Here is a 26,634-nt window from a genome sequence, read left to right as displayed (position 1 = left end):
TATATATATATATATAAGAGTGTTTCTTTGAAAATAACTTATTATAACTTTGAAAATAGGCTAATTATTATTTTTTTGGCCCGACCCGATCTTGGCCCGAACAAATCTCTGACCCGACCCGGTCTCTCGGGTCTTACGCTGGCCCGACCCGACCCGAAAAAAATCGGGGACCTGCAGACCCCTAGTCTTTTCCGAGTCTGGCATAAGCTGGCCATTTTCAATAAAATGTCCCAAGAAAGTTATCTTTGTATTTGCAAACACACACTTCTCACGATTCAAAGTGATACCTGTTTCACACAGACGAGAGAGAACACTGTTAAGTCTTTTGTCGTGTTCTTCCTTTGTACTACCAAACACACATATGTCATCAGTTAAATTTACTACACATAACCTTCCAAACATGCAAACATTTTCCTTTGAAAATGTTCAGGAGCTGAGCTGATCCCTAAAGGTAAACGCTTGAAATAAAATCTACCAAAAGGCGTTATAAAAATTGTCAACTTGGCACTTTCACTGTCAAGGCCTACTTGCCAGAAACCACTGTTCGTGTCAAGTTTCAAAAATATTTTTGCTCCTGCCATCTGAGCTAAGGTCTCATCCACAGATGGCAAAATAAGTCTTTCTCTCTCTACATATTTGATGAGCTCTGTAAAATCAACACACAACCTTACTGAGCCGGACTTTTTAGGTACAACAAGCAAGGGAGAGCACCACTCTGTTGGTTCTGTGACAGGTGCTATCACATCAGCTTTTACCAATTTACCAAGCTCAATCTTAACTTTATCCCTGAACGATATAGCGATCCTTCGTGGCGTCTCAATAGAAACTGGGTTATAATCAGTTTTTAACATGATCGTATAGGGCTCGGTAAACCTCCCTACACCTGAAAAAAGCTTTGGATATTTTGCTTCCCACTCGTTTCTTAAACTCACTTCACTAATGTCCTTAAGCAATGAAAATGCTAATATCCCTGTCCTCCCTAAGAGGGGCTCTTTCTGGCTGCTTAGAATGAACACTTCCTCCATATGATCTATATCATCTTTCTTTAAGCTAACGATTGACTTACCAATTACTTTAAGTGGTATAAAATCAGGACCTTTCAACTTGATACTAGTTTTTTTCAATCTTAAGATTGAAAATCTGTGCATGTTGAATGCCAATACAGCTGACATCAGCACCAGTGTTAATTTGGAAGTTAAGATAATCTGTCTCATTAACCAAAAGTTATACATAAAATGGCTGGGACTAACTTATATTTGGTACCCTTTCATAAATCGTAACAGAACTTAAAGCAAATGGATAAACTTTCCTAGATGATGGTTCAGATTTAACCTCTTGATTTACTAAATTGAAACTTTTACGTTTACATGCCCGACTAAAATGGCCCTTTAATCCGCATTTGAAACAAAAACTTTATCAACTGCCAGACACTTTTCCTTGGAATGAAACTGATTTGATTTGAACCATACCGACTAAATTTCTGACTATTGTGATTAAATGCTGAGGCCTTACCAAACTGCTGTGTGTCGCTGGTTTTACCAAACCTTGATGAAAACGTCTTTCTTGTTTCCATGACTGATGTTTCGCTTATCACTTCCGAGTCAGCAGCCTGTTGTTCCATCACTTCTGCTTGCCGTGCCGCTTGAACTGCCCCAGTCAACGTTATCCCATCTTTTAATTGTAGGTGTTTGGATAAACTCTTATTAGACATTCCTGTAACAAGCTTATGAGGTATCATTTCATCATTAAAATGTCTACTCTTACAATTGCTGCATGACCATTCACATTTCTCTGATATTTGATGTAAATCATTATGTAAGAATCAACCTTCTCGCCTGGACATTGGTCTTTCTGTAGAAACATAGCTCGATGGTTAAAATATATTCTTCTTGGTACAAAAATAATCATCAAAAGTTTTCACTACCATATCAAATGAAACCCTTTTTTCCTTAGACATGCCTAGTGACGTTAAAAGTTCGTCAGCTTCTTGGCCCATGCAGTACAGTAACATGTTCACCTGCTGATCATCAGATTTTAAAGCCAACCCAGTAGCTTTACGGAACATTCCAAATACTTTTATCCAGTTTAGCCATGTTGCTGGATCTTGGAAGTTAAAAGGATCAGGAGGTTTGACCTGATACATAGGTTCTTGCCTAGATTTAGCTTCTTCGCTCATTTTCGTATTCAGAACAGAGTTTAAAATATCTTTCAGTACTTCTGGTGTCAATTCCATTGTAAAATATTCTTCTTCAGCCTAAACGCTGCCACCATGTAAAGATAGAATAAAACTATTTCTTCTAAGAACTTTTATTCAACATTCAACTAACTTAAAATTAAAAACAAGTTAACAACATAGTAACCTCTGGTAACCATAGTCATATGAGTAAACATAAAAATAATTACTAAATCACATGTCATTTCATTAGAAGAACGGTTTATTTTTCATACCTCAATGAATGGTCAGGAATTAGGAAGCTTTTCTATTTTAATTATCACGGCTCAGACTAAAAGCGCACTGAGTGTAAAAGCAATATTCATGAAATTTTCCAGAGAAAGGCATTGATAGCAGAGAAGGAATGCTACTTGAATGAAAAAGTGTAGGTTCAACAACAAAATTTTAACAGCTTTCACCGTTTTCTTTTACAACTAGTTTAGCTTTAGATCCGCTGTAACAGACCTGGGGCTCTGGAGATCCATATATTCTAGGCTCCACACTAGATTGTTATCTTCCCTTAAACCACTTACAGAGTGTATACCAACAGAGGAAACCGGTAAAATCCTTGAACTAAAATAGAGACCCAGAAAAAAACAGGGGATAATGTGGGATTTTTGAAGCCATTCCGGGATTTTAATTTCAGCCATGAATAACTAAATTCGCCGTGATCGCAGAAGACTATAGTGGGAGACGACGATAATAATCTACAAAACGCGCGATATGTTCAGGATTTTGCCATGATCGCAGATGAGGATGATAATTTTCCTAGACCGACAAAATATACAACTTCGGAAGATATTTAGGATTTTGCAGTGATCGTAGATAAAGATGATAACCTTAGGTGAGATTTCAGGATTATGCTGCCGATGCAATGCACTATTTTATAGTAGCACTCATAACTTCACTAAACTCCTCAACTAGGTAGATAGTACATATAAAATATGGATCTACTTTTTGGCACAATAAGGAATAAGGCCTCCCGGCATAACCTTGTGACAATGTTGAAGTTGAATCTAATTTTTCTAATGATGCGTAATGAAACTGAACGTTTCAAAATGATTAGGTTACCTATTTATTTTGTACTAAAAATAAAAATTTAAAAAATACATCTAAAGGTGTGACTGAATGATACAGCATTGTTTAGTATAATTAATTTTGTTTTGGCAGGACATACGCGTGTGGGTTGTCTGAGTCTGACCTGACTGTCTGGCATCTTGAAAATGTAGATTGTGTTGTGCTATATCATCTGCAGAGAGAACAGCTGAAGCTAAACAAAGGCACCGCAGCTGTTTTTAACTAAATAGTTTCTAAGTTGGCTACTTAAGTTGTTAGCCGTGATTACAAAACTAATACTGTAGCTATAAAGTAAATAAAGTAAAAATAAATGTTGGGTTTCGTTATCGGAATCGACTTTTTGCAATCTAGTCTTGATTCCGATACCCATGTCCAAGTATCAGTGGTATCAATAATCGACACATCCCTAACTAAAATTCATTTTAGAGGTTTAAATTTGTTTTACAGTATATATGCATCAGGACGTAATTGATGCATCTGTTCCAATTTGATGCATCGTGATTTCGATGCATGCTAAATTGGATCCTGATTTGATTCATCAGATCAAAATTTCAATGTTCTAAGTTTAATTTATTTTTACATGTTCTATGTATTACAAGCTAAACTCTGCAAATTGTTTAATATTATAAAGAAGTAGCCTAAATCCTTCCTCTATTAAAATACATGAAACATGTAAAAATAAACTTTGAATAAGGCTCATTTAACATGCAGCATATCATAATTTTGAACAGCCATGATTTTTTGTAGGATCATCCATTTTTTGATTTTAGCCAATTTCCCATTTAGGGAATAAGCTATTACCGTAGTACTCATGATAAGACCTGGACCCGGGACCGATATATTTTTTTGTTTTGAGGTCCCTAGCGGCCAAAAACACTATCCGTTCAAATTATATATATACAGTGAACAGGTTTTTACGAACCCAGCGTGCTAATTCCAAAATATAGTGATTGTAAAAAACTAAACCTTAAACATTTAGAAGCAGTTTTTAGGTCACTAGAAGGTTTTTTTTTGTTATTAACAGTCGTATCATGATCCCTTCCATATCCGTTCGTGGTGGATACCTTCCATATCCTCATGTCTCAGGTTTAGTTACCTTCTGGACAACCAGAAAAAAAATCTTGTCTCTTGTTTGTATTTGTTATGTTACAAAATGTAAACATCACTCACTTACAACCATGTGTGAAGTGACAGCAATATTTACTTAGGCACACTCTATGGTGCAAAATAGCCGAAACAGCTGCGGCAATTATTATTGCCAACCACAAAAACAAAATAACCCATTTGTAATGCAGTGTAATGTTTATTAGCGTATTATAAACATTGTGTATCAATTGAATTCGCTTTTTGGACGGATATATCCGTCTTTATCCCAGAAAAGAAATTTCTCGGGACGGATATATCCGTTTTCAGCCCGGAAAGTAAACAGAGATTGACGGATATATCCGTCCATAGCCCTGGAAGGGTTAAATTTTTACTTCAACTTCAACTATTTAACTTTTATTTATAACTGTAGTTGAATCAAAACTTTGACTTCAAAAGATTGTTCCAACTTGCACTTTGTTGACAGCTGACTTTGGTGCAAGGGGACATCACTGGCATGACAGCTGAGGCTTTAGTCCATCCAACTAATGCAATTCTAGCCATGGTGGGAGAAGTAGGCCAGGCCTTAGAAAGAAAAGGAGGCAAAGACTTTTTGCAGGTATAATAACTTAACTTAAGTAATTTTGGTCCGATTTTGATGAAATTTGACATGAATGTCTAGAGCTGGATAAACCTTAATTAGCTCGCAAACCAGCAAGATCGGTTCAATGGAACAGGTGTTAAATGTTTTTTTAGCGAATTTATGAATTAATTTATACATATATATATATGTGTCCTTTAGCGCGATCGATAACTCAAGCAAAAATGATCCAATTTTGATAAAATTTGGTACAAACGTGTAAACCTACGTTTATTCAAACGAGTTCGCGATCCAGCATAATCGGACCATGGAAAGGGGGGTTTATGGGGGGTTTTAAAGGGTAAAAATGGGGTTTTTCCATTTTTGAACCTAAAAACAACAAATTTTGCAATTTCTTTTCAAACCGTTTTGTAGAGCTTAAAAAAAGAAATAATTTAGTATTTTGAAGCGCTGTTGTATGCCTAATGGTCACAGAGAAAATTCTAAAATAGTGTAATTTAAAATTCCCATGTTATTCTTATGGAGAAAATGAAAATTGTTGTAGTTTACTTGTTTATGAATATATATTGATAACATTTGGCAAATTTAATTATTTCATTCTATACTATTGACGTATGGTCAAAAAACACTTTTTAGCTTCCCTGTAGCAGCAAACCTCAGCACTCATTAAATCTGATGTTATTTGAACTAGCTGTTACCATAGATAAAACATACTCCCTTAGTAGATTTCTCATCCTTATGGAACAGCTGAAGACAATTTTATTGTTAGTTCTGTACGGTTTTCTGTAGAGGTCGTGTTTTGTTTACAATTTGTTTCCCGTTATTACAGCCATTTAAAACCTCGTTTAACCAAATAATACGATCTAATCATAACCAATAACCTGTCCCCTAGTTATATAACCAAACAGTAAAGCACAAATCAAGAAATTAACCCTAAAATAATAGAAACAAAGTTTCGTCGACACTAGCGCCCATGTGTCACGTACATGAACTAGATACGAAAAACGTGCTTCAAAATTTACAATGGGATGAGAAGTCTACTTGTGTTGGTTAGTCTATGCTGTTACCCACGGGCTTTACCCCGTTTGACTTCATAAGTATTAATAAAATTATTGATTGGTTAAGTTAAGCTGAAATAAACCAAATAGAATAGGTACAGTAATACAAACAAATAAATACAGCTGAGGTATTAAACATTAGGTATATGGAAAGTTCCCTTTAGAAAGGAATTACGATCTTAAAGGTCAATTTATGAAACAATGGATAGTTTTGCGCAAGGTTTCTCGTCATGACGAACATTTTAAGTATATGGTTTATGGGGGTGTGACTTGTAGTTTTCTCAAAAGTTCATGGGTACTTTTGGCTTTATACAGTAGAGCCCCTCATATCCGGCCACCATGGGACCAAGCCCCTGGCCGGATAACGATTTGGCCGGATAAACCAACCTACTATGAAAATTACAATTCATAATAGGTAATCAAAATATGCAGTCAAAAGTATCATTCCAGTCTGTTCTGGGATTAAAAATAAAATAAAAAAAGTTTGTAAAAAGACAACAAATTATTTGTAGGTTAAAGTTGTTAAGCAATGAAGCACGTACAGTACAAATATGATGATTCCAGGTAACAAAAGGTATTAAATGGTGGTAAAAATGACAATAAATTGGACTTGAAGATCGTTATAGGACTTAAATGGTACATGCATTTCAACTTTACATTCTTATCCATTTTGTGAAATACAAAGATTAATGTAGGTACTGTACTGTACTAACCCCGCTTTGGAAATAATCAACCAACTGATCAGAGGTTAGGGCTCAGAGGTTAGTATATAGTGACTCAGCAAATAAATGTATAAACAAACAGATAAATAATGAGAACAATTTGTTTGATGACTTGAGCAGTCACAAAGACTAGGTAGTGCTTGCATCTAAACGTCTGTAATCTGTGAGAAAAAATTTTGATATTGACTTCCTGGAAGAGGCCGGATAAACAGAGGACCGGTAAAACCAAGGCCGGATATGAGGGGTTCTACTGTATATAGACTAGTGTACCTCAATTGCGAATCATTACAGGCGTTATGTTAAAACAAATAACAGTCATAATTTCCGATGACTTTATAAGAGTCGACTCAAAGATTATGGAAATATTGGAAATACTCAAGATGTACACAGCAGTTAGATATAATCAAAATTTTTTGTAAATATCTTATCTTTTTTCAAAAGCTGACCTTGTTTTTTAGTGTTTTCTACAAATTTTCCCCACTCATAGCCGCATTAGGTTGTCTATAATAACGATTATAAATGAAAAAAAAACATTATTTCTATTTCTTCTACTGTACTTGGTTGTGTTCTATGACTTTCCTGTTTCCATTGTTTGCAAATCGGCTCTTTCAATTATTGCTCAAGAAATGTAGCACAGTGTTAATTCAGTTTTATTTTTAGTATAACAAATTGTCCAGTATTTCTCACTTTTTGCCATTGTAATTTTAAAAATTACACCAACCAAGTATCGTCTACTACAGATGCAATACGCCAAAGAATATCGTCTACGTGCAATCTCCAAGAAGTGGTAAAAAAGGCAGAAACCAACCCACACAATAGATATAAGCTAGCTCCATAAGAAATAATTTTAAGAGTTACTGTGATATTAGGATTTTCCACTGATTTGGTAATATAAAATTATATTGCAAAACATGGAACGATTCAGAAGAAAATCAATTTTAAAATCAGAAAAAACCCATTGATTTTGTCAAATTTAGTAAATCACAATTTAAATATTAACAGCTGTTTCATTCAAAAGTAGTGTAAATGTATGCATATGGTCGTAATGTAAACAAATCTGAAGAGGGAACTTTAAAGGCCACTGGGGCAGAGCCCCAAGGGAATTTACCACGCTTCTCTTTTGATGGCTCATCTACAGACCAAGACCTTTCTTTAGAGACCCCTACCGAGTTTCTAAACTCAGCCGTTCTCTCAAATTAGCTGTCACAAAGAAAAACAGTTTCAAATTAATATATAGATAGGGAATAAATATGTCTTATTTATGGAAATATTTTTGGAAAAATGTAATCAGACAAGTTGAAATTTGTTTAGTCTGCAGGATTGCCAGGGGTATATTTTTTTTGTTTTTTTTTGGGTGGGGTTTATGGTATTATCTACTCCCAGCTACTACAGCCTGTTGACCTGTGGGGTATGCACTTGACCAAAAGATTTCCTCCTCTTCTAACGTACAATCTTGGCTCGTGCATTAACGGATGGTAAAATAAATTGAGTTCTGTTGGTTGTCTTTTTGCTGAAAGCTATGAATAAAAAAAGTAGTTCCCTACAGGGAACTTGCCCAATAACTTCTTTGGTACTCCTTTTCTGTCTGTAAGAAACTGTGCCAGTCATCCATGTCATGTTTTCATACAAAATTCTAGCCAATATATTTGTTGTGAAAAGATTGTCAAGGTATAAAGTGTATCCTTTATTTAGAAAAATATCCCATCTCCAACAATATTTTACTACTGAGTAGCCTTGCCCCAGATGCTGAATTTATTCTCTGTTGTCCTAATATTTTGCTCCTTTATAGCTCTAACATTTCTAACAGTAGTTTGTCAAATCATCACCAATAACCCATAGTTTTATCCCCTATCTGTGGTGTTTTTTTAGCGAATTGCCCACAGGGAAGTAGCTATTACCGTAGGTGGCATGGTAAGACCTAGGCCCGGGACCAATTTACTTTTTCATTTTGATGTCTCCAGAGGCCAAAAACACCATACGTTCAAATTTATATATATATATATATATTTATTTATTTATATATGTCTGTGAACACGATAACTTGAATAATTTTTGTACGATTTTGAAGAAATTTGGTTTGAAGGTGTAAGGCGGCGGGATAAATTTGAATGAGTTAGCGAACCAGCATGATCGGACCATGGGAATGAGGTTTGGGGGGTTTACGGGGTAAAAATTGGTTTTTCTAAGTTTTGACCCTATAAACACAAAATATATCAATTTTTCTCCAGACCTTTTTAAAGAGCTTAAAATACTAATAATTTAGAATATCAAAATGTTTTTGTAAGATGACTGTTACGGAGAAAATTCAAAAATATTTTCACTTGCAATTTACATGTTATTCTTATGGAGAATATTGTAAAAAAATATTGTAGTTGGCTTGTTTATGGATATATTTTATTTTGATAAAAACCATGTAAATTTATTTATTTTATCCTACTAAATTATTATTTTTTTACTAAAAAAACACTTTTTTACCCTCACTGTAGCAGCAAGCCTAGATACATAAAACCTCAATTAAATACATTTAGTTGAAAATCAATTCAGGCAAATGGAAATTCGCTTAGTCGGCAGGTTTGTTGCGGCAGGGGTATTTATAAGATACTGAGTGAGAGCAACTCACTTTTTTGTGAGGTGGCTTAGTGTAATTACCGTTACCTGACGGATAAAAGCATTAAATTTGCTATGAAGGTACCTTATGGTATTTTAATACTCTTGTTCCTAATCCAACAAACCTGTACTGGACATTGCGCAAAAATGGTAAAACCAATTGACTTAAAATTTGGTATGGACTGTTGGTATCATATTTCAACATTTATATCTATTTGCATTCCAATTTCTGTAGGCCTCCTTTCTATTGATCTTCTATTTCCATTGTTCTTTTGTAATAATGATTTTTTTTTTAAGACATATTTACTAAATGACATTTTATTAGTTAGTATTTACTTAATCATACAGGTCAACGACGCGTACAGTATCACTTGTTTTAAACTCCCGAATAATCTGGTAAAAATTTTCATATTGGAAACGAGTCACCCTGCAAAGAATAGTATCCAATTCTCTAATACGAGCATTGAGCAATGCCTGTTTGTTTGCAAAATTTATCTCGATATCCAGAGGAAGGATTTCGCTGAAAGTTTGGGACTAGGTGCTTTTGGGACTAGAAAATCGATTGGTGAAAACTAATACCTTAAGAAAACTTGTTTTTTGCTAAAAACTCATATAAAATTAAAATTTGAAAATTGTATCGTTAGTCTAATGGAGTTTCAAATTAAAATAAAATAACTTGAGACATTAGATGAAACCATCTGACGATATGTCAATGTAAGAATCACATGGCAAGTTTCAATGTTGAATGAAGATTGATAATACAAACTGTTACATAGAAAATAAATCCTGTTACTTTAACCCTAGCAAAGCTCAATCCCCAGATATTTTCAATAATACGACATTGATTTCACTATAAAGATTGATAATACTGTACTAAAAACTGTTACAGAAATTAGAAAAGGAATCCTGTTACTTTAACCTTAGCAAAGCTTGGTCCCTAGATATTTTCAATATTACAATCTTTATTTCACTAGATTTAAATTAGGTTTTAGCTAGGTGGTAAAATGCAATTTAAGCATTTATTCAAAGATTAACTTACTTTTCTTTAAATATGTTTGGATGGCATGCAATTTTCTCAATACAAACAAGGAGTGAATACGGATGCAATCTTACCTTTTCTGAGGGATGTTCTGTACTGATTTGTTAACTTCAAGAGATGAACTGCTATGTTACATGAATTTTGTAATATAATTTTTATACACAAAGCCATATGAAATAGAAGACAAAATATACAAGTCAACAATTAGCTGAAAGTGGTAGTAATCACATTGGTATACCGCAAAACATAACATATAACATCAACAAAATACAACAATAGAACGCAACATTAATTGTGTGCTAAAAATTAAAAACAGTTGTTTACAGACCTATGACATTTGCTTAATGTCTGTGGACAGTGTGCGGTATAAATATTAAATCTAGTGATGGGTCGGTATTTAATGTCAAATGTCGGTTCCACTGGTTCTTGGGAAAAGTACCGGGACCGAGAATCGATGGTGAAATGTCGATATCAATACCTTTGGTACCAAGTTAATGGGTTAAATTTGTATTTATTCATTATTGAAATTAAAATTGCCAACCAATATGATTATTTCACTTAAGACTATTTGAAAGGGCATATTTATCATAAAATACTATCCATAGTAGGCTATAGGATGATTACGTCAGTGTTAGTTGGTCAAGTTGTCGTCTTTATCGTCAGCTGATAGGGTGGTGCAATCATCAACATCAATTGCTCCACCATCTTCAAGCAGAAGACAGAAGGCAAGCTTAATAAAGACTTGATCAAATAAATAATTTATTTTGACTCAACAAAATTATGACACTACAGTAAAACCTTTTTAATCCGAACTAATTGGGACTGGGGGTAGTTCAGGTTATTGTATAGTTTGAATTACAGAACATATTGTTGTTTTTACATAATTATAGCTAAAATGGCTCTTAATTGTTACAGGAAAAGTGAAAAAATTCTTTATGAAGTAAAATACAGTGTTTATTTAATACAGTAGTAAACATAGTTTGAATAATCATGACTGTACATAACAATAGAAACAATTACGGTGCGTACGTATACAATATATAACTACTGTAATGTGTCTAGAGTACAGTTCAATGAGGCGTTCGGATTACGGGATTAAAGAGGTTCTACTTTACATGAAAACCATCCTTTCCTAATCTGATGTTTATTATTAGTAACATTAACCCTTTAGAGACCAACCCTATAGTATATGACACGCTGCTCAGGACCAGGGCACTTTTAACAGTTTCTTCAATGTTATAGAAAAATGATATAACTTTTTAATATCAGCCCTCTTAAACATTTCTTGCATGCTATTCTAGATCTTTTTAAATTTTCTGAATTTACCAACATTTTATTTTATTTTTTGGTTTTGTTTTGAGTTAATTGTTGATTTAAACTGCCGATATATTGGAAGTTAATCTTTTTAAAAAAAAATACTAACTTCCTAAATATCGGAAGTTGGTCTCCACAAAAAATCGGAAAGGTTAATAATAGTTACTAAAAAATTATTTTATTTTATTCATATATTTCTTTATTTGACTTTGTTTTGTACAAACTATGGAAATACAGAAGCAACATATACAGCACTGAATGTCCGACTCGAACCTCAAACTCAGTCAAGTTCACTCTAACTGTTTGACTCAGTCCAGTCCAGTCAGTGGTTGAATTAATATTTGTATGTCCAATGGTTAAATGTTGGGGTACTCATGGTTTCGACAAATCATATTGCATTGCATTTGATATGTAACCACTGCGATAAATGGTAACAATGTGCATTGCGCAAGATTAGTATTGCAAATTTCAAGTTAACGGGTAAAATTGATTTATTCATGGATGAGACTATGGCAATATGACAAACAGCCAAGCCTTCATTCAGCAAACCAAAAAGGGCTTTTTTGTTATTGTTTATAAGTTCTGTGGTTCGTACTTCATTTTGTATTTGTCTTTCTCTTTCCCAAACGATGAGGTGAGGAAGTTTAAATGTTGTTTAACGTTGTCTATCTAGTTTCATCAAAACTGAAGAAAGGGCCTTTGTTTTTGTCAGATTTCTTAAATAAAATTTATATATTGATGTGAATGGTTAAACTTGTTTTGTCTGTAAAAAGAAGTGAAAGTTTATCAGAAAAATGTAGAAGTAGGCCTACTATAAGTTGTTGAAATTCTTGATAATGGCTTCCCAAGTTTGGAGGTATTTTAAAACTGATAAAGCAAACAACAGATTTGCGAAATAAATTATATTATTTAATATGCTCTAGAGGTGGGGGGTCTACAAGCACTTTTTACCTAAACCCACAATACACCCGGTACAGGCACTAAGCCTACAAAAAACCATCATCCCAAACCAAACTTTTGTTAAATCATTTTTTCAACAAGCCTGTAACTCTGTAGACCTCAAATGAATATGTTCTAAGTCCTATTTTCTAAAAAGTTAAGTTCAAAACGTCCTTTCCATATAAATACTTTTGTACTAAGTTCTAAATTTCCCTTAATAATGGAGCTTAAAATTAACCTAATGCAATTTATAGGTACAAAATGACTCAAAATTACTTCCTTCTAAATATTTAGTTAAATTTATTGGTTTAACAGTGAATCACTTCCACAAATAGGCCTATATTTAACACTTCAGGTATGGTTATTGTTTTGATTTGAATTTGTTTGGTTGTCAAAGTTTTGTTTGTACAAATAGCCTCAAGTTTTATTTTCTTAATCCCTTAATACAGGGTGGGGCAGCATAACTTCCTTTTTTCAAAGCTCAATAAAACGCATTGTATGAGTCAGACAAACTTTATTTGGTTTTTACAATGTAAGAACATTCCTAAAGTTTTGTTTTACGTAGTTTTGAAGAGTAAATCATGTAGGTAACATCCCCCATTCTAAATATATTGAATATACCGATTTGTGGTGTTTGTCCTTACCCTTTCAAGCATAGAAGGTGTTATGGGGGCAATTTCTTCCTGGATATTGTTTTTTTTTATCTTGAAGGGTCCTTGGGCAGTCCACATAACCCCGGTACTTCAGAAAACTCCATGGAAAAAAATACAAGGGGACAAATCGGGAGATTGAGCCGGCCATTGCAAATCACCCCTCATCGAAATAAGGCATTTTGACAGTTCCTGCACAATCGTCATCTTGTATGGATGGAAATGTAGGTAATCATGGCAAACTCTCGTTACAGAACGATTGGAAAAACCAAAAAAAGTCCAAGGGCAGACGTATGTTTGAGCGCTGGACGCCTTGTGATCGCAACATTAAAGCTCTCACTGCATCAATGTTCTCAGGTGATCTAATGGTCCATGGGACCCCAGTTTTTCGTTTTGTTGCACTTGCAGTTTGTATAAACGTATTGAACCACAAAACAATTAATTTCCGGTCCGGAAAAGGGGCCAACAGGGCTAAATTAAACCGATTCCAAAAGGCGAGCTGGGCTGCGATCACTTAACATCCACTGGAAAAGTAGGACTCAATGGCAAACGCACGCTCTTTACTGTTCCAAGGCATAATGGCGACTAAACTGTGCAAGGACAAAACTTTATAACCTCCTCTCTCGAACGAGACTGCTAGCTCTTCGCTATGACATGAACAAACAAAATGGCGCACATTTAAAAAAAGGAAGTTATGCTGCCCCACCCTGTATAACCAACCAACAGTAATGAAAAATAATCAGTTTTTAAAATTGGTATATGGATATTTTGTTTTTTCAAATAAAACAGTTAAGTAGCATAATTTAAAATGAGGTACCGATGGTACCAAAACCGAGAACCGATTTTAGTTAGGAACTGATACCGAAACCTACATTGAAAAAGTGGTACCTACCCTTCACTAATTAAATCTAATACAAATTCTGCAACACAACATCATAAAATCTAGTTTATCTATATAATTAATACGCTACATGAAACTTTGTGGGTTAAACTCCTCCGCCATTTCTTAACCGATTTTATCCATTGACGTCTCATTGGAAAGAGCGTGTCGCGTAGATTTGCAAACTCACCTTACATTTTTGAAAAAGTCTCTTGGGCTCTGCCCCAGTGGCTGTTTAAGTTCCCATGTTATCCTTATGAAGGACGTAATTGTTTACATTTTGATCAGCTGTATAATTTAATTGCTGTTATTTATTTTTCAATTCAACGTCTTTTAAACTCATTGAAAATTATGATGGCTTTTATTTGTTTTTTATTTTAAATAACTACTTTACTTCTTTGCAATTGCTCGATTTCGAGCAACGTTTTTACTAGTTTTTATTATTCGTAGTAGTAGTTCCTCGTAAATATATATTCCCACGTGATTTTTTGAAAATTTTTAAGAACTCCAGTAGGCTCCTAGGCTAAAATTTATTAGTATCCTAAGGTAGCTTCATGTCAAATTTGGTGCTTTTATCCGCCAGATAACAATAAGTAAAGCCCTGAGCAACCTCACTATTTGTGCCAACCAGTGACTCGTCGCAGACAGCTTTTGGTGAGGTATGTAGTAATGATGAAATACCCCCGCCGCAGCAAACCTGGAGACTAAGCGAATTTCCATTTGACAGATTGGATTTATTTATTCCCGATTTAAATAGAATTAGTTTAACAAGTACTTAGGTTTGCTGCATCAGGGAGGGTAAAACTGCAAGATCGTTGACTATAAATCGATGATAAATAACTCCATTTTTTGAACAATTTGGGTTGTTAGTGATTTAGCAGTGTGCTTTAGGTACGTCCAATCAATAATAAATAATTCAAATGGAAACTGGTATTTCACTGAGGGTTCTTAGGTAAAAAAAAAGGATAACATAATTTAGAATTGAGTAAATATATCTAAAAGTAATTAAATTCCGGATCTAATATTTAATCAAATTTATTTTTTTTGATTGAGCGATACAGTATCTTAAACTTAACTGATTAAAACTATCAATATCTCAAATGAAAGCCTTTAGTTTACTTCTAGAAGTATTTTAAGACCAAGACATGTAAAATAACTTAAATGAAAAATGAGTTACGTATCATTGATTGCAATAAATACTAAAACAATTATAATTATTGTTGATTCGTGATTCAGCAGTGTGCAGGTAGTCCGATCTTAATAATCAATAGCTCAAATGAAAGCTGGTATTTCACTAAAGGTTTTTAGACCAAAACCAATAGGGTAATGTAATTAGAACTGCTGGAATACATCTTCAATTGAAGTAAAAAAATCTAATTTATATTTTTTTGTCGAGTCATACATTAGATAAATTAATGATGATGCTTGATGACAAATATGTGCTTGCATAGTTTATTTTAAGACTAACATTATGAAAATCGGTTGGGTAGAAGAGCCGAAAATCGGTTGGGTAGAAGAGCCAAACGAACTAGAAAAAAACCCAAATTTAACTCCTACAAGAAATGTACAGGGAGGTAGTTTGTGCATAGCTCGAAATTCGAAATATATATGTAAAAATGAATGCCGATGTTTGATGGCGAATCTGTGGTGTGTCCATACCTTTAGTTTAAGGCCAAAATTATGAAAAACGGTCTGGTAGAAAAGCTAAAAACCCGACTCGGAAAAGAAAAACCAATATTTTTTATCGATTGCAACAGTTGGTTTACCAGTATGCATAATCTAATCATACGAAACATGTGATAATAATTTAACAGCTTATTGTTATATTGTTATTAAACTTATTTTTGTTTGATTAAATGTTGTTGTTAACAATTTGCATTTGTGTTTAAAGTGTGTTATGTGCTTAATCTGTACCATTAATATTAGTGAGTTAAGTGGTGTATGGATTTCATAACCATTGTACTGTACTACTTACTACTTTTAGATACTAGAGACCGTTCCGTTGTATTTAACCACAACGGGCTCTGTTGCTAGTATAGAATTAATATTAATTGGAAATGTTCCACAATTTCTACAATAATACTGGTCCGGTTATTAGCGTGTATTTAAAATTATTTTATGAAAAAGATTTAAATTGAATTTTATTATTACACTGTCCATTTAAAGAGAATTATAAAATAGACTATGGGATTATCAGTGCCGTATTTAGAATCGATGAGGCCCCCGGCAGCTCTCACCAGAGAGGCCCCTCTATATTCTGTTTCTTCAAAGGTTGGAACTTCAAGTTTTAGAAATACATGTGGTTTCGCTTCAATAACTTGATGAATTGACCCTATGTTTCCAAAATCTGATCGGCAAAAAGACCTTGGAGACTAGCTAATAAATGAGTATATTATTTTTTTAAATAATAATATGATGGGGCTTAGGTCGGCGCATTTTAAATTCTTTTCGGGTTGAGTATAAAATGTTGACCTTCGAGCAATGGATACAAATCAGTTAGTTTTAAATAAATAATTTAAAATTTATTTATTAATTTACTATAATCGGTTTATACAAAATCTTTAATCAGGTCCACATTTTAAGCGTTTTCTTTAGTGCCGCCGATAAATATATTTAACATCTTGCGCGAGAAACGCAATCTCTATCTCCTCCAATTGCGTTGTAATCATTAACGACTCATGTGGCCGCGGAGGAATAGTGACCATCTTGCGTGAGTGTGGATACGTCATATTTGTCTCCTCCGATCGCGGTGGAATCATGAATGTCCTGATAGTCGCAGAAGAATAGTGAACATCTTGCGTGGTCACGGAGTCATCCTCTTTGTATTCTGCGATGAAGTAGAAATCGTACAAATTTTCCAAGTTTGCGAGGACATGATCTTCGACTCCCGGGGTCGCAATAAAATCTTGTGCCATCGCAAATAAATAGTGAGTGACAACTCCTACGGCGAAATTGCAAAGATCTTTTGCGGTCTTGCAGATTTCATCAACGTCTCTTGCGATTGGGGTGAAACAGGTTGTCGGTGAAATAAATTTCTATAAGAAAAACATTGAGGACCCACTTAAGGAAATATGTCCCGCCGTTAAGGAAATACAGACTGTGTATTGTAGTTCTAACCTCTTCACCTCGTAGCTGACTTTATCGGCTGCTAGGCTACAGTGTTTTGCATCATTATCTGCAAATTGATCGTATCCATGTTTCTTATTATTTATTGGTGAACAAGGGAATATAATGAAACAACAAATATAATTATACTGCTAATGTATTTATATATAATATTCTTTTGATAACCCAACTAAACAATTCTTGCTTACATCATGTCTGCTTGTCGTCTGGTCTGCTCACATTGAGTGACAACTATGCAAATCCATTTGGTCTCGTTAGTTGTACTTTTTGACTAGACTTGAAAAAAATACCTTTTGACTATGATAGTTAATTGAATGAAATTAATTATTGAAGGCTGTACCGAACCAATTGCGATAATTAGGCCAGAATCCTACTGTACCAACTTCATCAGTGCACCCCTAGTTATTATAAGTTATTTGACACTGTGAAATTTGATAAAATGAATATTTTACTATTTACATCCTTTAGAGACTTATTTTTATGACCCACATTAATCCGATGTTGTCATTAATGTGGCACTACCTTCCATATTGTAGAGAGTCTTCTGTGTTGCCTTTTAATATGATTATTTTTATTTTAACTATAATTATAAAATTTACCATATTGATGCTAACTGACAAGCTCTTCTTTCATTGCCTTGCATCCACTTGCACCATTATTCAAGTCACCTATTCAATTTCTCTATGTTGAAGTTTGCATACACATCACCTATTTATTAAGTTCATGAATGAGAACTAGTTTGATCTTTTATCTGCATAATTTTGCCAAATATAATTTGTTATAGGAGGTGCATTCACTCAAACAGACGCATGGCAATTTGGATACAGCTGAAGGTAAAATCTTAGACTAAGCAACACAAGTAGACTCCTCATTCCATTGTAAATAATTAAGAAGCTTGTTTTTTGTATCTAGTTTATGTATGTTATCACTGATGGCTGGGATGGACAAAATTTTGTTTCTATTATTTTAGGGTTATATTCATGATTTGTGCTTTACTATTTTGTTATTAACTAGGAGACCAGTTATTGTTTATGATTATATAGTTTTATTTGGTTAAATGAGGTTTTAATTTACTGAAATAACAAGAAACAAATTGTAAACAAAACACAACCTCTACAGTTGGGCGTACAGAACCAACAATCAAATTTGCTTCAGCTGTTCTATAAGGATGAAAAATCTACTTAGAGAGTATGTTCTATCTATAGTAAAATGTATGCCTTATGAAAAAATATTATTTAAGCATTTAAGTTTACACTGGAGTTGACTACTCAAGTTTTAAACAAAAGTTTGCAACAATTTTAAGAACGGTAGTTTTTAGTCTCCACAACAGAACTTGAGTATTTTACAAGGTGCTGAAAACTTATGTTTACAGTACTTGTATTTAAGCCATGTTAACACTTGAGTTACAAAATGTTTAAACTATTGCTGTCAACAGAAGTCTTAAACATCAAAGGCTATGTCCACACTCGTGCACTTTTAATTTCAACGTGCCATTCAACATTTGATTCAATATTCAATTCAACATCCATCAAGGCATGTGTTGTTTCAGCTGTCCACACTCATGCTTCACTTTTTAGATGTCTTTTCCTAGATGGATGAGGACCAAGCTATTCTGTTGGGAGGAATTAGTACGGCATATTTAGTGTTAAGGAAATTTCAAAAACATAAGAAAGGAAGGAAATCAAGGCCTACATTGTGGACGAAAGAGTGTTATAGTATAAAACTTGTAATTTTCCTGTATTATTTTATTTTATTTATTTCTTAATGCAACATAATTTTCATGATTTAATATACCTATTTAGTAAAATTTTATTATTTTTTATTGATTACTCCGTATTTCTCACAAACACACATGAGAGCGATAATCTTCTATGAATTCTACGGTTTCTTTGTTATTCATGTTACTCCAAACAACTACAACACGGACGACTAGTCAAAAATGGAAAGCAGTTGCAAGTTGAAAACACACAGAAATCGAAGGCTGGTGGATAGTTTTGCGCTATGGAATAGAGCTTCTTCTGACTCATTTCGGACATGCCTTGACACATGCGTTACTTGCGTCCATCTGCGTCAAGGCATTTGCTAAGAGGAATGCACTTGGCGCACACAAAAACGAGTGTGGACATAGCTGAATATGGCTTTAAAAAACATATTGTTTTCTACATGATCAGATTAATTAATAGTCTCGAGTATGAAATACAATAATATTTACCCACTGGTTATTGTTAAATTTACCATATACAGTTCTTTGGTGTGATCTATTGATATCTTAAGTTTTAGTTGTGGCTAACAGTCCAATTACTAAACCAAAATCATTACTCAAATCGACTGTTTAAAAAAATTCTAAATCTTGACAAAAAAATTGAAGGTAACATTGACCAGTAATAGAATCCAACCAACCTTATTCTGAGAACATGTATACAACATGTAGCAAGTGGATTGATCTTGAACTTTCAACATGATGTTAGATATAAAATGTTAGATTCATTGCCACTGTAAAAAAGAAAGCTCAACATTTTATACTTTGATCTGGTTTGGCAGCGGTGGTTTGCCCAGGCCATAATTTTACGGCTCGTTGGGTGATTCACATCAACTTGCCTAGCTTCAATGAAGCAGATTCTATGGACAAGCTGGAGAAAGCCGTACACAACTGTCTCACAGTAGCTGATCAGCGAAACATCAAGTCTCTGGCTCTGCCAGCCATCGGTAGTGGCAGGTCAGTTATTCAAAGAATATATAGTTAAATGAGCCACTCATAGTGTTTTATTGTCCAATTTTTATAATCTCTTGTATTTTTCAATATGTTAATAATTTATGTGAAAACTTGATCCACAGTTGGGTACTGGGAAACCGAGAATTGAACGTGAATTTTATTGTTTTAGTTGTTGTTGTTGAAAATGCCTGCCTTTTCTATTTATTTGTAATAGTCATACAGATGATATGAATGTTGTTTTTACTATCAGCTGTCTGTTTTGTGTCCAATATTGTTCCTTGTCATGAAAACATTAATGAGAAATACATTTGATTATTTTATAGTTTAAATTCGTTTTTCGTCGTAGTTTTGCTTAGATTATCCCTAAACACCTCCACTTGGGAGAATAATTCAAGAGGTTATGGTCGCCAGCATCGTTTTATGTACATAACAGTATTGGGAAATCTAGTCTACTACGTACACGGTAAGAACAATTTATTCTGACGTAATTTTCTGTCTCAAGAGTATTATTTCTTTGGTTAATAGCTTATTCCCTATAGGGAAATTCGCTAAAAAGAATATTTAAATGAAAGTAGGAAAGTCTGAAAACGTAGCTAACCTGAATCAATATCGTATGGCGAAGTTAGTTTCGTTGCGCGAAGAGGCTTCTCGTGAACGAGTCGACGGTCGAACAGCGAATAATTCTTGTCCGGCTCAAATCCCGGTTTCCTCGGCCGCGGCTCAAGCGCTGCGGTGGCGATTTCAGAAACTAGCAAACAGCTGATCGGGGATTTGGTCTAGTTATCGTCTGTCATCGTCAATCAACAAACACCAGTTTTAGGTTTTGTCGTCGGCGTCGTTGAATATCTGTAAAATCGGCCGGTTTAACTTTATTATGTGAAACGAAGTGCTATTATGAATAAATATGTAGTTGTGGATGTGTTTGTATACTTCACTGTGAATAAAAATAGGCCTACGTTCTTTGGCCTATAGCCCAGGCTATGGCCAACACATAGGCCCAGGAGTAGCCTATTGTGGTTAAAAATCGGGTAAGTTCTGGTGTTCATTTATTCGTAGTACATTTTTACCCCCCTTAAAATTTGGTACCTTACAAATGTTTTGTTTTCAGGAAAATCCAATTTAATAATTGAAAAATCCTCATACAGGAGTCTTCTATCTATAAAAAAGTTTTTGGATGAAAGAAATCTGCTTATCAGCACAACAAAATCAAATCCAATATCCTTTTCAACTAAACAATCAATAACAGCATTAAATTTGAACCTAATCTATATATATAAAATTCAATGTATGTTTGTATATTTGTATATTTGTATGTTTGTATATTTGTATATTTGTATGTTTGTCCTTTATGGACTCCAACACCACTCGACAGATTGTAATGAAACTTTCAGGCATTATTAAGCATTATTCAAGGATGGTTTGTGTGAAGTTTGGTGCAGATCCGTCAATAGGGCTCCGCCCCAGTGGCTCTGGAGTTTCCCATGTTAACCTTATAAGTACTCATATTTAAATGGAATTAAAGAATTTTAACAGCTGGTGCAACTAAACAATTTGATTCTGTGATGTTCAATAGCATTAAAAAGTTAATAGGTTTACCAACAGGGTGCAGCACTATATTTATTTTTAATTTATGAGAACAGTTAATTTGCAACCAAAAGGTGAGTGAGCGTAGCGAACGAACTTCAACCTGGAGGCGAGTTAGCGTAGCGAACGAGCTAACCTGAAGGCAAGTGAGCGCAGCGAACGAGCTCCAACCTAAAGGTGAGTGAGCGTAGCGAACGAACTTCAACCATGACGTGATTGAGCCATGCGAACGAGCTCATCTTGAAAATGAACGAGCATGTGACATAAAACCACAATAGGACAGGACGACGTCTGTCGGGCCAGCTAGTATTTTTATAAAAACAGACAAAATTGGTCAGGTAAACCAAACAAAGTTTCTGGGACTGGTCATTGATAAAAATCTATCTTGGGATCACATAAACTATGTAGTAACTAGTAAATAAATTATCACCTGGCATTCATGCCTTGCGTCTGATGTCCAAGGTTTGCAACTTGGAAACTCTTAGGATAATCTATTATTCTCTAATTCATTCCCACATATCCTATGGAATCGCCATTTACGGAGCAACAACTAAGGCGAATTTGGATAAAATACTTATAAAACAAGAAAAAGCTATTAGAGTGATCATGAAATTAAAAAGAACAGATTCAGTGAAAAATATCTTTCCTGAATTGGGTGTATTAACAGTTTACAGTTTGTATATTTATGAGACAATAATTTTTGCAAAACAATTTTATCCATTATCCACTGCAAGTAAATAAAACACACGCTTTCAAATTAACCTTCCTAGACATAATTTAGAATTCTATACAAAAAAAACCATCATATGCAGGATTAAAATGTCTTCAAAAATTACCTATTTCAATTAAAAAAGAAAATTATACAAACAGATACAAAAGCCTACTAAAAGACTTATTGATAAGAAACCCACTTTATTCTATCAAAGAATTTTTAAATTGTAATCTCGAAACGACCATTTGAATTCCAGATACACTACCTTCTGACGTGAATTTTACCTTCTAAGATTTTGTGAATTTTTAAAGTTACAGCATTTATTTTTTGTTTTACTATATACATCCTTTGTGAATGATTTTAATTATTTAGTTTATAATTTTTTGTTTATGTTAGTATAATGACGCTATTCGTCTAAACTTTATGAATAAAGAATATTTGATTGATTAATTGATATACATCCGTGAACGCGATAACTGTCGAAAATCTAACAATTTTAGAATACGAAAAAGAACGTGAGAAACTTAATGTAAAAGAAGAGCTAAATATTTATATACACAACAAAAAGGACCCCAACAACATACTTAACACAATGATTCCAAAATTAAACCAACCTATCTACGATAAAATTGAAAAACTAAGGAAGAAAAGAAAAACATTCATATAGTATAGTGAAAAATTAATACCAAAATTTTTTAAGATTTAGTTAACATAGTTTATATTTTATTATTTTTACATATGATTACATTTTTAATTTTGTTAGTTTAAAGAATGAGGTTATGGTAAAAATGACTTGATAATGGACTTAGTTCCGAAACATGTTGTCATGAAAAATAAAATAATTACTAAAAGGGTACTTTGTTAAATATGTTTTTGATTTTTATTTTAATATATATATATATGTGTGTGTGTGTGTTTGTATTCACCGAATAGTGGCATCCTTCACAGGCACACGGCCGTACTGTGGCACCTTCAAAAATTGTGGCACCTTTTTCAGGGTGCCACAGCTAATTCGATCATTTTTGAGGTTTTCCAGCATTATTACGTCGTTTAAACATCACATGCCACAATTGAGTATTTTTGAACTCGTTGATGTGAGTTTAAGTAGCGCAGGTACACACCGAATTGTGGAACACGAAACCATACAGGTAGCTAGCGCGCCTCGCGCCGTCCGCCGGAACTATAACTTTCCTAATGCTACGTTGCCAATTCTCGCTCCAGCTTACACTCGAAATAGTGGCACCATGCCACAATTCAGTATATATCAACAGTGTGTGGACAGGATGCCACTTAATGAGCTGTAGAGCTTGAGCAGTGTGTAGAACAGTGCAACAAGCAACTAATAAACTAATAAAATACTATACTGCTACGTACTATAAAACAATTTAAGTACCATAAATAATATACTTTTGCTCCGAGTGGTGAACAATGTTTTACATTACAAATAATTTGTGTAGTAAATAATAATTTAAATTGATTTACCTAACCCGCCATGTTAAACTTCCCTATTCCAAGCGTGATGTATACAACTTCCTTACTTCTCGAGTGATGTAAAGTATCAAAAACTCACTCGGTGATGTAAAGAAACCCATTTAAATAACATTGAGTGCTTAACTTAAAAAATATAACTCTATGGAGTGAACGATGTTCAACGCTAGAAATCAGCTGTGCGCTTGAATGTTATTATTATGCTTTAAAGTATTTTCCTACCTAACCTAGCTTTTGTTAGTAAAAGAACGTTACTGATAGAAGATGAGTGAAATGGATAATGAAAAATATTGTACGTAAACCCATGTTTATTGTCGGGTCAGGTAAAATCTTGTACGTTACACGTTACGCAAGAGCGTGCTGTTTACATCACTTAGGTGAATTATGCAACTCGCTTCCGCTCGTTGCACAACATTCACCTGCGTGAAGTAAAAACGCTCTTACTACACTTGTAATGTAAATAGCTATTATGTAACCATTAAAAAATTGATTTTTGTTTACAAACATAAATTGGTAACGTAGTTATTTTGTATCAATTGAATTTGTACACTGAAACGATAACAATGTTTGAGGTTAGAACGCTATATAAGTTGTCCTAGACTGCTTTTTTTTATCTTACAAACTATTTCGTGCTGATACATCTATTTTTTTTAACATTTTAGTCATGTTGACAAAATATTTTGCAATTACATTTCTGAATCAGTCAGTAAAGGTAGATTTCGATGCATCATTGCTGAAAGTTATGTTTTGCTTCTCACTCTCAGAGTATTCCAAAGACATCTAATGTTTAACATGTTCAAATGTTATATGAGGTAAACATATAACCGAATCAAATAAAGTACTTAAATTAAAATACATATTAATATCAACACGCATAATCTAGTTCAGATTATAATATCATCTCACAATCATATTTGTAAAACCTACTGTGGTGTTTTAACCAGTCCCCACTAACAAAAGCATAAAATGAAAGGTCCTAAAGAGGTTAACATTGAGTCATAACAAAAGTAGTTTAAAAGTTGTAACCGTGATACTGTAAATAATTTGATATTGTTAGATATTATACGATCGTTTTACAATTTTGTCAATCTATCTGTTACTTTCATACAAATGTATTTTTATTATTCAATGTTTTGTTTTGTAGAACCTTTAGTATTCTCAACTTTATTAATAACTAGTAGAATACCCGACCTTCGTACGGGGTTGGCATATAAGTAGAACATGATCATTGCAGTGATGGGAGAGGAAACGGTCTAAGAAAATATGGTCTTTTAATTTATACGGTATCCTATAGTGTGGCACACATATACCTATAATAAAAGAATGTGTTTAATGGTATGCACTGTAAACGAAAACCTATCACAATAGTTCCAAACATGTTAATAAGGCAATTTTCTAACATATTTTAGTGAAATTATAATCAGGCAAACGGGAATTGGCTCAGTCTATAGGTTTGCTGGGGTAGGGGGATTATATTACTGTTTACAAACAAATAAATCAAAAGAATATACCCCATAACTCAGGATAAGGGCCTAGGTTGATAGGGCAATATAGAATGTTGATTATTTCCTATATCCATTGAATGATTTATTTTAAAATGAATTATTATAAAAATAAATAAATAATATTACAACATTTCACAAATATTATAACAGACTCAGTATAGTTAGATCATAAACAAATGAAGTACTGTAACTGAAACAATCCTATAATAATGAAATTACATTAACATATGGTTTGACAGCTCCTTTAGGTAATGTTAAATAAATTCAGGCTAGTGACATCATTATTTTAAATTTATAATCCTTACCCTCTCTGTTCTAATATTCGTGCAGTATTTAATAAGGTTTGAACCAGCTGTGTTGAATTGAGAAATCAAAATCAATTTGACAGTTAGTTCTGCTTGTTTACATTTTTAAACTTACTAGGTGTGTTCTTTGTTACCATGGATACCATCAATCAATATTTACTTTTAAATCTCTCATCTCAGATTTTTGAAAGCCCACGGGGCAAAGCTCTAGGTGAATATCGAAGCGGTAATAGTTCTATATGTATCTTAGGAGCTGTAGCTTCATTTGTGTGCAATTTGAGCATAGTCGGATCAGTATTTTTTGAGATTAGCTCATACAAACACACACACAGACACCCCCTCTTCTTTATAATAGTATAGAATAGAATATAGAATAGAATAGATAGATAGATAAACCTATTTCAACGTACAATATCAGTTTTAGGAAATTCCTAGTAAGGTTGTTAGAAGTATATTGGCATCCGTGAAGTTTGTGTAATGTTTTTTAAAATCACTGTGGGATATATTTAACTTCACTTATTATTTATTTAATATGTTTCTACTTCTTGAAATTCTCAGTTAACTGGGAGGCGGAGCAAACAGTTTGTTCTAAAATGAACTTGAAAATTTTAAACAATCTTTTTCTGTTGGTTTACTTAAAGTATATAATGTTCTACTATGAATGCAAATCTTTAATATAGTCTAAATTTCCAGTCCCACCCTTTAAAAAACTATGATATTTAACAGTTGAATCTTTATAACGTATAAACACATTATTTTTAATCGGTCATCAAACTGATTCTTGAATTAGTAGTTGCAAGAGTACGCAAAACTGCAGAGAGTCCTTGAAAATGCTTGTGCAATGATATAGTTTTAAATTATAAAAGAAACCCTTCAAAAAATTGTATTAACAGGACCAGAGGACCAATATGCACATGGTATTTCATTTGTATAAGGCAAAAAGTTCAAATCATATTAACTTATGATTGCCAATAGATTTTGGGTTTCCTTAAAACAATTATATAAAACTGTCTGCAAAT

The 26,634-nt window shown here is 33.6% G+C and overlaps 1 protein-coding gene across 2 annotated transcripts in view; it reads left to right on the top strand.

Annotated features, from left to right (window-relative positions):
• The window catches only part of LOC128981970 (core histone macro-H2A.1-like), a 112,107-nt gene that overhangs the window by 53,705 nt on the left and 31,768 nt on the right, over positions 1–26,634 (top strand). Inside the window, exons 5-8 of one of the 2 annotated variants that reach the window (XM_054400994.1) lie at positions 4,860–4,991; positions 18,093–18,141; positions 19,850–20,024; positions 21,130–21,272. In XM_054400994.1, coding sequence (XP_054256969.1) covers positions 4,860–4,991; positions 18,093–18,141; positions 19,850–20,024; positions 21,130–21,151 — 378 coding nt within the window. In that variant the 3' untranslated portion in view covers positions 21,152–21,272. Of the gene's footprint in view, positions 1–4,859; positions 4,992–18,092; positions 18,142–19,849; positions 20,025–21,129; positions 21,273–26,634 lie in introns of those variants that run through there. The other variant, XM_054400993.1, reaches the window with a different exon arrangement.

Source organism: Macrosteles quadrilineatus, unplaced genomic scaffold (assembly GCF_028750875.1).
Source record: "Macrosteles quadrilineatus isolate MER2022 unplaced genomic scaffold, UCM_ALF_1.0 Scaffold_64__1_contigs__length_664444, whole genome shotgun sequence".
In the NCBI taxonomy this organism is placed as follows: domain Eukaryota; kingdom Metazoa; phylum Arthropoda; class Insecta; order Hemiptera; family Cicadellidae; genus Macrosteles; species Macrosteles quadrilineatus.
This window is presented reverse-complemented; position numbering and strand designations above follow the sequence as displayed.